We start from the raw sequence: 13,556 nt of genomic DNA on the forward strand, positions 1-13,556 counted from the left end.
ATTGTGAAGCCTCTCCTGGAACCATCACCTTATCGTGGTGGAGAGGTTTGTGTGTCCCTATGAACCTGAGGGCTGTGTTGTCTGGAGCTTTGTGCTCCTGGTAGGGTCTCCCAAGGCAAAGTGGTCTCAGGGGAGGGGCCAGACAAAGAATGGTTCAAAAACCCTATGAAAAAACGAGGTAGAGATGGAGTGACCCTGCCCGGAGGAAGCCCGGGGCCCCCGTCTGGAGCCAGGCCCAGATGGAGGGCCCGTCAGCGAGCGCCTGGTGGCCGGGTTTGCCACGGAGCCCGGCCGGGCACAGCCCGAAAAAGCTACGTGGCACCTCTCTCTCCAACCCATGGGCCCACCACCTGTGGGAGGAACCGCTGGGGTCGGGTGCGCTGCCACATGGGTGGCAGTGAAGGTCAGGGGCCTCGACGGACCAGACCCGGGCAGCAGACGCTGGCTCTGGGGACGTGGAACGTCACCTCTCTGTGGGGGAAGGAGCCGGAACTTGTGCGGGAGGTGGAGCGCTACCAGTTGGATCTGGTGGGGCTTACCTCTACGCACAGTCTCGGTTCTGGAACCATACTCCTGGATAGGGGTTGGACTCTTTTCTTCTCCGGAGTTGCCCAGGGAGTGAGGCGCCGGGCGGGTGTGGGGATACTCACAAGCCCCCGGCTGAGCGCCGCTACGTTGGAGTTTACCCCGGTGGACGGGAGGGTCGCCTCCCTACACCTGCGGGTTGTGGGGGGGAAAACTCTGACTGTTGTTTGTGCGTATGCACCAAACAAGAGCTCGGAGTATTCGGCCTTCTTGGAGACCTTGAATGGAGTCCTGTATGGGGCTCCAGTGGGGGACTCCATAGTTCTGCTGGGGGACTTCAATGCGCACGTGGGAAATTATGGAGACACATGGAGAGGCGTGATTGGGAGGAACGGCCTCCCTGATCTAAACCAGAGTGGTTGTTTGTTGTTGGACTTCTGTGCTAGTCATGGATTGTCTATAACGAACACCATGTTCGAACATAGGGATGCTCATAAGTGTACTTGGTACCAGAGCACCCTAGGCCAAAGGTCAATGATCGATTTTATAATCGTTTCATCTGATCTGAGGCCATATGTTTTGGACACTCGGGTGAAGAGAGGGGCAGAGCTGTCAACTGATCACCATCTGGTGGTGAGTTGGGTCAGAGGGTGGGGGAAGACTCTGGACAGACCTGGTAAGCCCAAACGGGTAGTGCGGGTAAATTGGGAACGTCTGGAGGAGGCCCCTGTCTGACAGACTTTCAACTCACACCTCCGGCGGAGCTTTTCGTACATCCCTGTGGAGGCTGGGGGCATTGAACCTGAGTGGACAATGTTCAAAGTTTCCATTGCTGAAGCTGAGGCGAGGAGCTGTGGTCTTAGGGTCTTAGGTGCCTCAAGGGGCGGTAACCCACGAACACCGTGGTGGACACCGGTGGTCAGGGAAGCCGTCCGACTGAAGAAGGAGTCTTTCCGGGATATGTTATCCCAGAGGACTCCGGAGGCAGTTGCAAGGTACCGAAAGGCCCGAAGGGCTGCAGCCTCTGCCGTGAAAGAGGCAAAGCAGCGGGTGTGGGAGAAGTTCGGAGAAGACATGGAGAAGGACTTTCGGTCGGCACCAAGGTGCTTCTGGAAAACCGTTCGCCACCTCAGGAGGGGGAAGCGGGGAACCATCCAAGCTGTGCACAGTAAGGATGGGACGCTGCTGACCTCAACTGAGGAGGTAATAGGGCGGTGGAAGGAGCACTTTGAGGAACTCCTAAATCCGACTAATACGCCCTCTATGGTAGAGGCAGAGCTGGAGGATGATGGGGGATTGTCGTCAATTTCCCTGGTGGAAGTTGCTGAGGTAGTTAAACAACTCCACAGTGGCAAAGCCCCAGGGACTGATGAGATCCGTCCAGAAATGCTTAAAGCTCTGGGTGTGGAGGGGCTGTCTTGGTTGACACGCCTCTTCAACATTGCGTGGAAGTCGGGGACGGTGCCTAAGGAGTGGCAGACCGGGGTGGTGGTTCCCCTTTTCAAAAAGGGGGACCAGAGGGTGTGTGCCAATTACAGGGGTATCACACTTCTCAGCCTCCCTGGTAAAGTCTACTCCAAGGTGCTGGAAAGGAGGGTTCGGTCGATAGTCGAACCTCAGGTTGAAGAGGAACAATGCGGATTCCGTCCTGGTCGTGGAACAACGGAACTTTACTCTTGCAAGGATCCTGGAGGGAGCCTGGGAGTATGCCCAACCGGTCTACATGTGCTTTGTGGATCTGGAGAAGGCGTATGACCGGGTCCCCCGGGAGATACTGTGGGAGGTGCTGCGGGAGTATGGGGTGAGGGGGTCCCTTCTCAGGGCCATCCAATCTCTGTACGACCAAAGCGAGAGCTGTGTCCGGGTTCTCGGCAGTAAGTCGGACTCGTTTCAGGTGAGAGTTGGCCTCCGCCAGGGCTGCGCTTTGTCACCAATCCTGTTTGTAGTATTTATGGACAGGATATCGAGGCGTAGTCGGGGTGGAGAGGGGTTGCAGTTTGGTGAGCTGGGGATCTCATCGCTGCTTTTTGTGGATGATGTGGTCCTGATGGCATCGTCGGCCTGTGACCTTCAGCACTCACTGGATCGGTTTGCAGCCGAGTGTGAAGCGGCTGGGATGAGGATCAGCACCTCTAAATCTGAGGCCATGGTTCTCAGCAGGAAACCGATGGAGTGCCTTCTCCAGGTAGGGAATGAGTCTTTACCCCAAGTGAAGGAGTTCAAGTACCTTGGGGTATTGTTCGCGAGTGAGGGGACAATGGAGCGGGAGATTGGTCGGAGAATCGGCGCAGCGGGTGTGGTATTACACTCAATTTATCGCACCGTTGTGACGAAAAGAGAGCTGAGCCAGAAGGCAAAGCTCTCAATCTACCGGTCAGTTTTCGTTCCTACCCTCACCTATGGTCATGAAGGCTGGGTCATGACCGAAAGAACGAGATCCAGGGTACAAGCGGCCGAAATGGGTTTCCTCAGGAGGGTGGCTGGCGTCTCCCTTAGAGATAGGGTGAGAAGCTCAGTCATCCGTGAGGAGCTCGGAGTAGAGCCGCTGCTCCTTCGCGTCGAAAGGAGCCAGTTGAGGTGGTTCGGGCATCTGGTAAGGATGCCCCCTGGGCGCCTCCCTAGGGAGGTGTTCCAGGCACGTCCAGCTGGGAGGAGGCCTCGGGGAAGACCCAGGACTAGGTGGAGGGACGTCCTGCTGGGAGGAGGCCTCGGGGAAGACCCAGGACTAGGTGGAGAGATTATATCTCCAACCTGGCCTGGGAACGCCTCGGGATCCCCCAGTCGGAGCTGGTTAATGTGGCTCGGGAAAGGGAAGTTTGGGGTCCCCTGCTGGAGCTGCTACCCCCGCGACCCGTTACCGGATAAGCGGAAGAAGATGGATGGATGGATGGGTTTGCGTTAATGTATCAACAGTGAAAGATGCCATTGTGCAGAATAGCTCCTTATGGTATTATTGGATTTTATTAGAAATGAAGCATTAACATGTAAGCAGCATTTTAATGTTGTTTAAGGTGGAGCTCACAACTTTATTCAGTGCTTTATCATGTTGTCAAGTTGTAACTAAAGTAAAAAGTACAATATTTCCCCTTGAAATGTAGTGGCTTAGAAATATTCAAGTAGTACAAATACCACAAAAATTGCACTTAGTTGCAGTACTTGAGTAAATGTAGCCTACTTAGTTTTACGTTCCACATTTGAGGGCCAGTTGTAACCAATATAAGTGATATTTTATGATTAGTTAACATAACTCCAGCCTATCACAGGCCCTCTAGTGGCTCCTGGTGGACAAACATGTAAAACACATCACTTAGTTCCCTTCCAGGAGAGTTTCATTTTTCTTTAAATGAAGAGAGGAAGTTTCTAGTCAGACAAGAAGAGGTTGAGGGAGAGTCAAAGAAAATGACAATATTATAAGTTTAATGTGGGAAGTAGAGGACAGTTTGAAGCTTTAAATTTGAAACCTACTTTCAGAATCAGTGACATCTTTGAAATCACTTCTGAAAATTATCTTTTTAAAAATATCTTTTTATTAATGCCAGCACAGTGTTTAATTTCCAACATGTCTTATCTGTGTTATTATTATTGCTTTTATCTGATATTATCGTTGGGTACTTTTTTGCATTTTGTTTTTCTATTATTTTAAAACACTTTGAAACTTTGTTTTGAAAAGTGCTCTATAAATAAAGTTTATAATTATAATTATTATTTTTACTTTACTCAGAATTTAAATCTAAAATATGGAAATGGCATAAGATTACAGTATCAATACCAATTTTCCCTTTTCATTTAATTTTAATTTTCTGTTTGTTTGTAATTTTTTTAAATAGATGTAGGCTACATTTTTTTCTATAAAGCCCATTTTCTTTTCATTTGTATATACTTTTTTCCACATGTTCTGTTTAATTTTTTGTAATTTTACTATTTAGGTGAAATGTTTTAGTTTTACTTTCTTCTAGTGTTTATTGTATTGCTCACTGCTGCGTGTTATTGAATTATTAAAGAAGCACTACCCACGCCGGCCAGCAGGTGGCGGTATGTGACCTTCCATTAAACACTGTAAAAAGAGGAAGCACAATTTATTAACAACACGCTTGAACTTTCATGGGTTGGGTAACGTTAGAGTTGACTTACTGTGACAGATTTATATTCGTTGTTTACCATTATAGTGACAATGGAGAGGAGCTTAGGGACAGTTTCAGCCATCAAAGCTTTAGGGTGAGTAACGTTTAACTGCTTCCTTATTTGCTGCGAAGTCAGACCCAACGTTACTTTCATTTGTTGTTCATTTCATAGACATATAACCCGTGTAAAGCTAACGTTAATGTTTGGTACAGTATAATACAAGTTAGCTGTTGTATAAGCACTTCATTCTCTGTGTGTAAAAATGTGTCATTTAGTATCAACATGCTGGTCTTCCAGTATATTAGGACACTTGCCGACCTGCAGCAGGTCATTTCACGTGTCGTCTTTACTTCCTGCTCAGGTACCCGGGTGGCTGCTGCCTCACACGGTGTAAATGTGATGAACTTCCCTGTCCGCTGCTCACTTGGCTGACTGCACAGCTGAGGACTCTCTGTCCAGAGCTACAAGGTTTTTATTATTAACCCCTGTCTGTGGTGCACTGTCCTCTATGGTGTTGGATGCAGTAAACACCTTTTAACCCTTGTGTTGTCTTCGGGTCAAATTTGACCCGTTGTCTAAAATGTCTATATCAGAAATATAGGTTTCTTTTATAACTACCTAATTGTGATTACCCAAAAATAAATTGGATGATTCCATACAATGCACTTCGCAAGTACAACAAAAATCTATACTTTCACTGAATTTTGTGTTTGTTTTTTTTTTCAATTTTTTAGCATTTGAAAAAACATCTCGACTGAACGTTGACATATGCCATTCTGTGATTATCCTTCCTTTAATATAAGTCTAAAAAATTCATAATTTCTGCTTTTTAACTCAAGAATAAGGTATAATTTCCTATAAATGAGGTTTATTGACCATTAATTCTAAAAATAAGTGTAAATCTAGTAATGAGTTGGTGTTAGTGGTGTTTATACATGATAGTGAAAGGAAGCGTTAAACGTCAAAGTGCCAAAAACATTGAAAAAAGTGCCAAAAGAGACAAAAACGTTAGAAAAAGTGATTTTCAGTTTTGACCCGGTAGGACGATGCATGGTCGAATGGAAGACAACACAAGGGTTAAGTCATCAGGTGGTGGTGGTTTTTCTAACCATGTGCATTAATACAATAATATCCAGATCTGGTTAGTTTTTTTTAAATAAACCGCCTGACAATAACCTGAGATCTATTACAACTTTTAACATTTAAAAACAAACTGAACACCTTTGTAGTAATAGTTCATAGTGGTTTTATATTGTATTTTTTCTGCTATTGTTAAGATAAAATAAGTTAGACCTTTATTCATCCTGAAGGAAGTTTCTGTGCCAAAGATGCTCAGTATAAATAGCTTAATAGATATAGATATACAAACTATGCATACATTCATGGTAAAATGAAAAAAGATTTAAAGGCCAACCAATTAAGGATTTTTAAGGCCAATACTAATATTTGTGAATTAAAAAATTCTGATAATGATATATCGGCCAATAGTTATTTATGTTGATGCTGTTGTTGTTTTTTACAAGAACACATAACATAGACAATTTGTGTTATAAGGATCCCTAAATCGTCCCGAATATATACTAAGTGTGGGATTTTAGAGTTGATAAACTCTAAAATGAAGTAAAGTCAGTGTGTTCTCGTGGACAAAGACTATAACATACTTTGTCCACATTTTGAAATGGCCTCAAACATGTATTTGACACATTTCTGTATTGCAATGTCTTTTGACTTATTGGCCAACATGTACTTTACATCGACACTAATGTATCTGCAATAAGCTAACATCAGCTGATATACAGGTATCAGTCTACCTCTAATAGAAAATAGAAAAGAATATACAGGGTATACGTGTTAGACAAAGAAAGATGTAAATTACTAATGATAGTACAATGCATGAATGAAAGTGCAGAATGCTGTGTTCTATATTATACTGTGCTATACTGTACAAAATAGTTGTATTTTGTTTATGGTATTCTGTACTTGTTACTTGTTGCTGCATGCATTATATATTAAAGAAACTTGTTGTAATGTGCTGTATAAACAAAATAGCCTTGTCGTCCCTTTTTTTCAGACTCAAACATGACAGGTGACGTCTTGCTGGTGGGAGAGTTGAGGACTTTACTGTCAAACATGTCGTCTCCCCTCACAGTGCTGACCTCAGAGCTGCTGGGGCCGTCCATCCTGAACAAAGTCACTGGTGAGATATAATAGGAGTCTGCTGGGTTCTCTTGTAGAGTTGTGTGTTTAAGGTAATAACAGATACATTTCCTGCCCAACTTTTGAAATGGCGGGTGTATCATCTTAAAATGATTGTTCAATTCTTTAGAGTCCCTTGTATCAGAATTACAAGCAGCTCTAATAATGAAGCATAAGGAATTGCATCCGGAGGAGAAGACGACAGGAGAGGAGTCTGAAAAAGAGCAGCGAGTTGAAGAACTCACTGAGTTTTGTCAGGAGTATCCAGATGCTGATGATGATGACAAAGACAGAAGGAAGGCGGAGATGCAGGCAGAATGGATATTACTGATGCACGCCCTTGGCATGGATGCCTCCTCTCAATTTACAGATGTGTTGAGTGAGGTAAGTCTCATATAAGAGAAACTGAGATGTGTAAAAGTCATGACTACAAACTGAGAAGCACTGAAAGGATATTTTTTTAATATTATTTGAATGCAGGTAGAGTCGAGGCTTACTCGTCTACCATGTGGAGAGATGACAAACCCGCTTCTTAACACCAACCTCAGCTCAGAGCAGTGGGTATGTTGCCAGGGCTGTTACCAGTTTATTACACGTAATATTGAACTCTAACGTTAGCATTTCAACCTTATTTTCTTTCTTTTTCTCAGGCGCAAGTTAAAAAGATCAATCAAGTTCTGTCAGAGGATTATCAGTGTCGGCGACAAATGATGATCAAGCGCTTTCAGGTTACACTTGAGTCATTTGCATGGGGAGAAAAACAAAAGGTAGGCATGTTAAATCACTGCATCTGTTAGAACTTACTCACTTTAAGAATAGCCATACCAAAATGTGGATCATTTGGTTGTTGGTTGGGCTTCATTGAGTGTCTTCTGCCCTCACGATGTGTGTGGATGCACAGCTATGCAGCGAACTACACTTCTATTGTACACACACTAAACATGTCACTTAATTTCCTGATTAATGAAATTCCATAGCAATCTGTATGATAGTCTTAATTTAGTTTTATATAGTTAAAGGTTTTTCTTGTCAGTCAGGACCAAAGTGGTGGACAGACCTTGCCTTACATAGAGCCATGCCACCAGTGTGGCTAAAAATGACTTTAAAGATTAATTCATTATTAAAATTTACTAATTGACTAATCCACTACTCGTTTCAGCTCTTGTGAAAATATTCATTTTGCTGCGGCAGGTTATCTGGGGGACAACCAGCATCAGTGTGCATCACGATAACAACAAACATCCCAGTTCAATAAGTCCTTTATTTACAGGAGCGCAGTGAAGTGCTGGCCACAGTGCCTCCTCTTTCATCCCTCATCGGCTCCTGCCAAGTCTCCCCGTCTCTTCTGATCGCCATCAGAGAGGATCAGTCCTTCATTGAGCCAGTCATGGCTGGAAAAAGCACCCCTGTCTACAAGGTACAACCGTAAACAGTTATAAACCCTGCCTGTGATTCTGAATGTAGACATTTCAAGTTCAAGTTACTTTATTGTCCCCCAATGGGGAAATTTGTTGTGCAGCAGATAGTATAGTACAAATCACACACACACACAATACAGAGATTGCCTACCTTGCAGGCACAGTTAAAAACAATTTAAAAGGGGTGGCCTCTAGCTCACCCAGTAAGAGCGTTCGCCCCATGTTGGCAGAGTCCTGCAGCGGCCAGGGTTCGAGTCCGACCTGCGGCCCTTGGCTGCGTGTCATCCCCCATCTCTCTCCCCCTTTCGTATCTATCCACTGTCACTATAATAAAGGGGAAAAAAAGCCCAAAAATAAATAAATAAAAACAATTTAAAAACAAAACAGTAAACAATCAATAAATAGTAAGTCAATAAGTTATCTATTGTTCTTCATAGAATTATTTCTACTTCAGAACACAGATGGCCTCAAATTCTTCTTTGGTCTCCCTAGATGTTGATGGGCAGCGTACCAGACAGAGGAGGACGACCAGGGGAAATTGAGCCACCTATGCCAGTGTGGGAAAATCGAAGAGCCAAAGGACACGGATCAGGACGAGGAGGTGTTCACCATCAACGTAGATTTTCAGATAAAAAGAAGAAAGGGAAAAGAGAGTAATGTGTCATTCTCTTACTGCTTAATTTGAAAAAAAAAATATATATATAATTTAAATCTTGATTATGAAATACAATATGGCTGTGGAACGCTACATATTATATAATTTTATAGTTAGAAAGGTTTGCTTAATTCTTAGTTGTAGTTTGTACATGGCTGTTTTTTTTTTATAATGTAACTTTTCATTGCTATAATGTACTGGTATATGAGCTGATATTTTTGTAATATTTGGTGATAAAAATTATTTGATTTTTGTATGTGTTGGCTTTGCACATTTATACATAGATTTGTTTACTAAAGAATAAACCTATTAATTAAAAATTAAATTTTGTGTAATGTATTGTGCAATGTTGGTTATGCTTAAGACAGCCAAGCAATTACCATTTAATGTAGCTCTCATTTCTAGTGAGAAAACAACACTGATGTAGACTAAATTGCTATTTTGTTTTACTTCATTATTAGGGTTGGGCATCGTTTGGATTTTAACGATTCTGATTCCAGTTCCGATTCTTCCTTTCGATTCCGGTTCTTATCGATTCTCTATTTCAATTCTTTGAGGGGTGGATTTGAAACGGGTCACATGCTTATTTCACAAATAAGAGTGCGTTTAAAATAATAAATGTTTTATTTTGATAAAAAACAAAGCCACACTAGAGCGCTGCTTACTGTGCTCCACGGCTGCAACACAACAAGCGCCTGGCCGCCACGGAAACCAAAACTTGCGCATGTTAAATTTGGAACCCATGATCAGATTTGAAACCAAATCCTCCAAACGATTCCAATAAAGAAACGATTCCACTGGAATTGTAATTTTTGAAATGATTCCAAGTAGGAATCGGTTCTCGATGCCCAGTCCTATTCATTATTGGAAATGCTGAAAAACTGTTGCAGCAATGTTGGCATATATATTTTTTTACACATGTAATACTCAATATAATTTACATAAAAAAGAACGAATAGAATAGAGTTTATAGATAGAATTAAAAATTCAGGATTTACTCTGAAAAGCCACCAACAGTTCACCTTTCTTAAAAATATGCCATAACTGTTAAACAAAACGAAAGAGACTGTTATTGTCATTATTGTTAATATTATAGGTACATCCATGAGATGTAAAAATAAAAAAATAATAAAATAGGCTACAACCATAGACTGTTAATATTAAGATTTACTGTATATGGGTACAACCATATTGTTCTATATCTATGGGTACAACCATAGACAGTATATAAGAGGGTACAACACATGGGGAAACTTTTGAGGTTACACCAGTTCAAAAACGTTGCCATCGGATGCATAATTCCAATGTTAATAACAACGATTACAATGTAGTTTAGGCTAAACAAGATTAAGGAAGTCCAATCAATAAGTTACATAATATATAATTACCAGTAACTGGATGAAAGCATCCCTGTTGTTTCCATCATACCGGAAATTACCCGAGAGACATATGATGTAACACGTAGAAAGTTCCGGACTATCGTTAGCTAGTACTAAAGGCAGAGACACGGTTTACTAAAGGTCGACATTTCACCAAGGTGTCACGTCTGTTTTTATCAGCGAGCAAATTTACACATATACTAATAATTTAAAAATGCCGAGAGGAAGTAGAAGCCGGACATCCAGGATGGCCCCTCCAGCCAGGTGACATTTGATATCCAACATTTGATAAAAGTTGTTAAAACAGTAGCTGCTAGCAAGTTTAGCTAACGTGCTAGTGCTAATCAGGGCCATTGCCTAAAGATTAGCAGCTAGAACTAAATGATATGATTATTTTGTCAATCTAAATGTTTTCCTTTTGTACTAGGAGACTGGTGTTTGCTCAAGCCATTGATAAAAGCAGTGCAGGTCACAGTGTATAATCTGCATTATTGTCTTATAATGTTTTATGGCATCACAACGTCAAAATTAAACATTTTAAAAATGTGTAGATTACATAAAACTGCAGGCAGCTAGGATCAGTTTCCCTTTAACCTGCAGCTAATTTAAGACTTTCTTCGATGATTTCTCTTAAGCCACACGGAGCCCAGGGTTAGGTCTACTTGATACCATATGGGGTTTTGTTCAGTGTAAAGTCGTGATGGCGCTTTTAAATGTATTCCTCATACCTGTGTGTTCTGTCAGTATTATTAACGTTAGCTCCTAATGCTAAATTGTCATATGAATGACCTCAAGTGACACCATGCGCCTGTGCCACATACCGTTTACTTGTAATAGCACTGGTATTTTCTGAAGTTGTATCACTCTGTTGCACACTTTGAATAGTAGGCTATTATAATCATCTAGTGCATAGATGTGTGATGTATGTGTATGGGATGTTCTCTTTATATATGTACTGTATATCATATTAACCTCATAGTTTTCCCATTGTCTAACCTTTGCCCTGATGAAGGTCTAAAGACAGAAAGTGTGGCTTTTTAACTAAATATGTTAAATGTGTCCTAAGTGTACAGTCTGCTGTACAGTTTAGGTTTTTGGCCTTCTTGAAACTTAGCACTGACAGTTATTTCAAAACTAAGTCAAACTAATTCGGAAAGACTGATACCAGTACTTAAAAGTTGTGTCAGTTGTTGATTGTGTTGGGATTGTTCTTTTAAATTACTTTCCCTCTACAGCCGGGCGCCACCATCACCACCCCCTATGGCCAGGGCTGCACCTCCTCCCTCGTATGCCCCGGCTCCAATGCATGCTCCTCCATCTGCTGTGGGTGCTCCAGCTGCAGCACCCAGGCAGCCAGGTATGTTTGCTCAGATGGCGACTACAGCCGCTGGAGTGGCAGTGGGCTCTGCAGTAGGACACACAATCGGCCATGCCATGACTGGAGGCTTCGGTGGTGGACACTCAGAGCCTGCCAAGCCAGACGTCACATACCAGGTAAATAAACTTTTGTTTAGCCGGTATTAAGACTGGATTAGCTTCAGGGAAGATTAGTGTGTCTGACACGTGGTAGGTAGCGGTACCAAAAAAACAGGTGTGTTTGGGAGTTGGTGGAGGAGGCAAAGTAGTGTTGAAACGACAAACCTCACTCATACGATGTAAGCTCGTAGGCTACCAACTCATCTCGGTGAAAGTCTTATAACCGAACCATGTACATAATCATACTATTGCCTTTACATGGGTATATTCACATAAAGTTGAATCTAATGTCCACATTAGTTGTTAATGTATTTGTGTGCTAGTTGATTCCACTTTGCACTCTTTCTTGTCTTTTTGATTAAAAAAAAAAATCTCAAAGGAGAGATGTAAAGCTTATGTCGTATATCTTGGCATGTGAGACGTCTTCAAACATTTTGACCCTTAGATGACATATCACCATGTTAGGCATTTCAAAATTTTAAGAGTAAGTGTATTACAGTTTTCTAGTACTATTGACATTGTGTTACAATTTGAAACCAACAAAAAATCAAGAACTTCTCAAAGTACCATGCGTAGAGTAGATGTGTGAAGGATCCCATCATCTGTCTTGTGTCTTTCAGGAGCCGTACCAGGCTCAGCCCATGTACCAGCAGCAGCCACAGTCCATGTACCAGCAGGAGGCGCCTCAGCAGCAGCAGGCCTGCTCCTATGAGCTTAAACAGTTCATCGAGTGTGCCCAAAACCAGAGCGACTATAAACTCTGTGAGGGCTTCAGTGAGGTGCTGAAACAGTGCAAGTCCTCATATGGTGAGTGAAGTAGATTACATATGGATTTGTAGCATGCTGGTAGGTGTGTGTGTGGCAGTCAAACAGTGCAGTCTTGGACTGCTAATGTAATTGTAGCATTATATATATATATATTTTTTGTTTTGTTTTGAAAGACTCACGCTCTTGTTTGCTGTAGTGTTTATACTTAATTTAGCATTGCCAAATAAGGATCTTGCATAAATACTTAGTCATCCAGACGTCATAACCAAATGATAGCACAGTCATGGATCTGTGGTGTTTTGATACACCGTGTGGCCATAGGGAGGCGTAGCTTTAAAAGCTTTCTGAATGCTTCATATAACCAGATTTTCTTTTCTTTTACTGTAGGATTTTTAAATTTTCCAAATCAACTAATATCAATGATGGAGAGAATGAAAAGTTGTCTAACTGAACTTTTCTTTTCTCCACAGGTATGTTATGAGACGACAAAAACCTGGAGAGTGAAGAGCACACAAACTGAATTAAGCAGCCATGCTGGATGAATACTAAGGGTGTTAATTCACAAGGGATCAATAAACATGCTTTATTTTGACAGTTGATTATCATCAGACAGCGTCATTGTGTTCATTCTCAGGAAAGTGCTGCTGCAGAGTTTGTAATAATAGTAAATAATGTTTATATATTTTGCTGCATGTTGATTTCAGTTGTCAGTGTTTTTCATTAGCTTTAGTGCTTTTAATTTAAATAGATGAACAACATTTGTAGATCATGATAACTTGTAACACCACCAGTTTCCACCTTCTGGATTATGGATGTCTGCAGTTTCTTTGGGTTTCAAAATAATAAAGCACCTGAATCTTAAAAACAATGTGTGATGGACTTTTTTTTTCACTGCCTGTTCATTTTTACATTCAGTTTACTTATTTGCTGCAGGGGTCCAGCACCTGTCACGTCACTCCAGTCTCTGCAACGAGTTAAATGTTACATGTGGAGTAATGTTGGTAATGTAGGATCTCT

The 13,556-nt window shown here is 42.0% G+C and overlaps 2 protein-coding genes across 4 annotated transcripts; both read left to right on the forward strand.

The window, feature by feature from the left end:
• Positions 1-4,555: 4,555 nt before the first annotated feature.
• Positions 4,556-9,229, forward strand: im:7138535 (uncharacterized protein LOC797998 homolog). 2 transcript variants are annotated; one of them, XM_031297062.2, is made up of 8 exons: positions 4,556-4,740; positions 5,009-5,115; positions 6,719-6,844; positions 6,974-7,231; positions 7,328-7,404; positions 7,494-7,610; positions 8,114-8,260; positions 8,754-9,229. In XM_031297062.2, exons 1-8 carry the CDS (start codon positions 4,697-4,699, stop codon positions 8,916-8,918), a joined length of 1,041 nt encoding a protein of 346 aa, XP_031152922.1. In that variant the 5' UTR covers positions 4,556-4,696; the 3' UTR covers positions 8,919-9,229. The 2 variants fall into 2 exon arrangements, with proteins under 2 accessions (XP_031152922.1, XP_031152921.1); XM_031297061.2 differs by having other exon boundaries at positions 6,974-7,227; positions 7,324-7,404.
• A 1,068-nt stretch (positions 9,230-10,297) lies between these two features.
• Positions 10,298-13,407, forward strand: chchd2 (coiled-coil-helix-coiled-coil-helix domain containing 2). Of its 2 annotated transcripts, XR_004104531.2 has the most exons (5): positions 10,298-10,559; positions 11,531-11,812; positions 12,336-12,343; positions 12,392-12,578; positions 13,010-13,407. XR_004104531.2 is itself a non-coding variant. In XM_031297063.2 (4 exons), exons 1-4 carry the CDS (start codon positions 10,510-10,512, stop codon positions 13,018-13,020), a joined length of 507 nt encoding a protein of 168 aa, XP_031152923.1. In that variant the 5' UTR covers positions 10,299-10,509; the 3' UTR covers positions 13,021-13,407. The 2 variants fall into 2 exon arrangements, 1 of the variants encoding a protein (XP_031152923.1); XM_031297063.2 differs by lacking the exon at positions 12,336-12,343 and having other exon boundaries at positions 10,299-10,559; positions 11,531-11,789.
• Positions 13,408-13,556: the final 149 nt, after the last annotated feature.

This window comes from Sander lucioperca, chromosome 5 (assembly GCF_008315115.2).
Source record: "Sander lucioperca isolate FBNREF2018 chromosome 5, SLUC_FBN_1.2, whole genome shotgun sequence".
Classification (NCBI taxonomy): Eukaryota; Metazoa; Chordata; class Actinopteri; order Perciformes; family Percidae; genus Sander; species Sander lucioperca.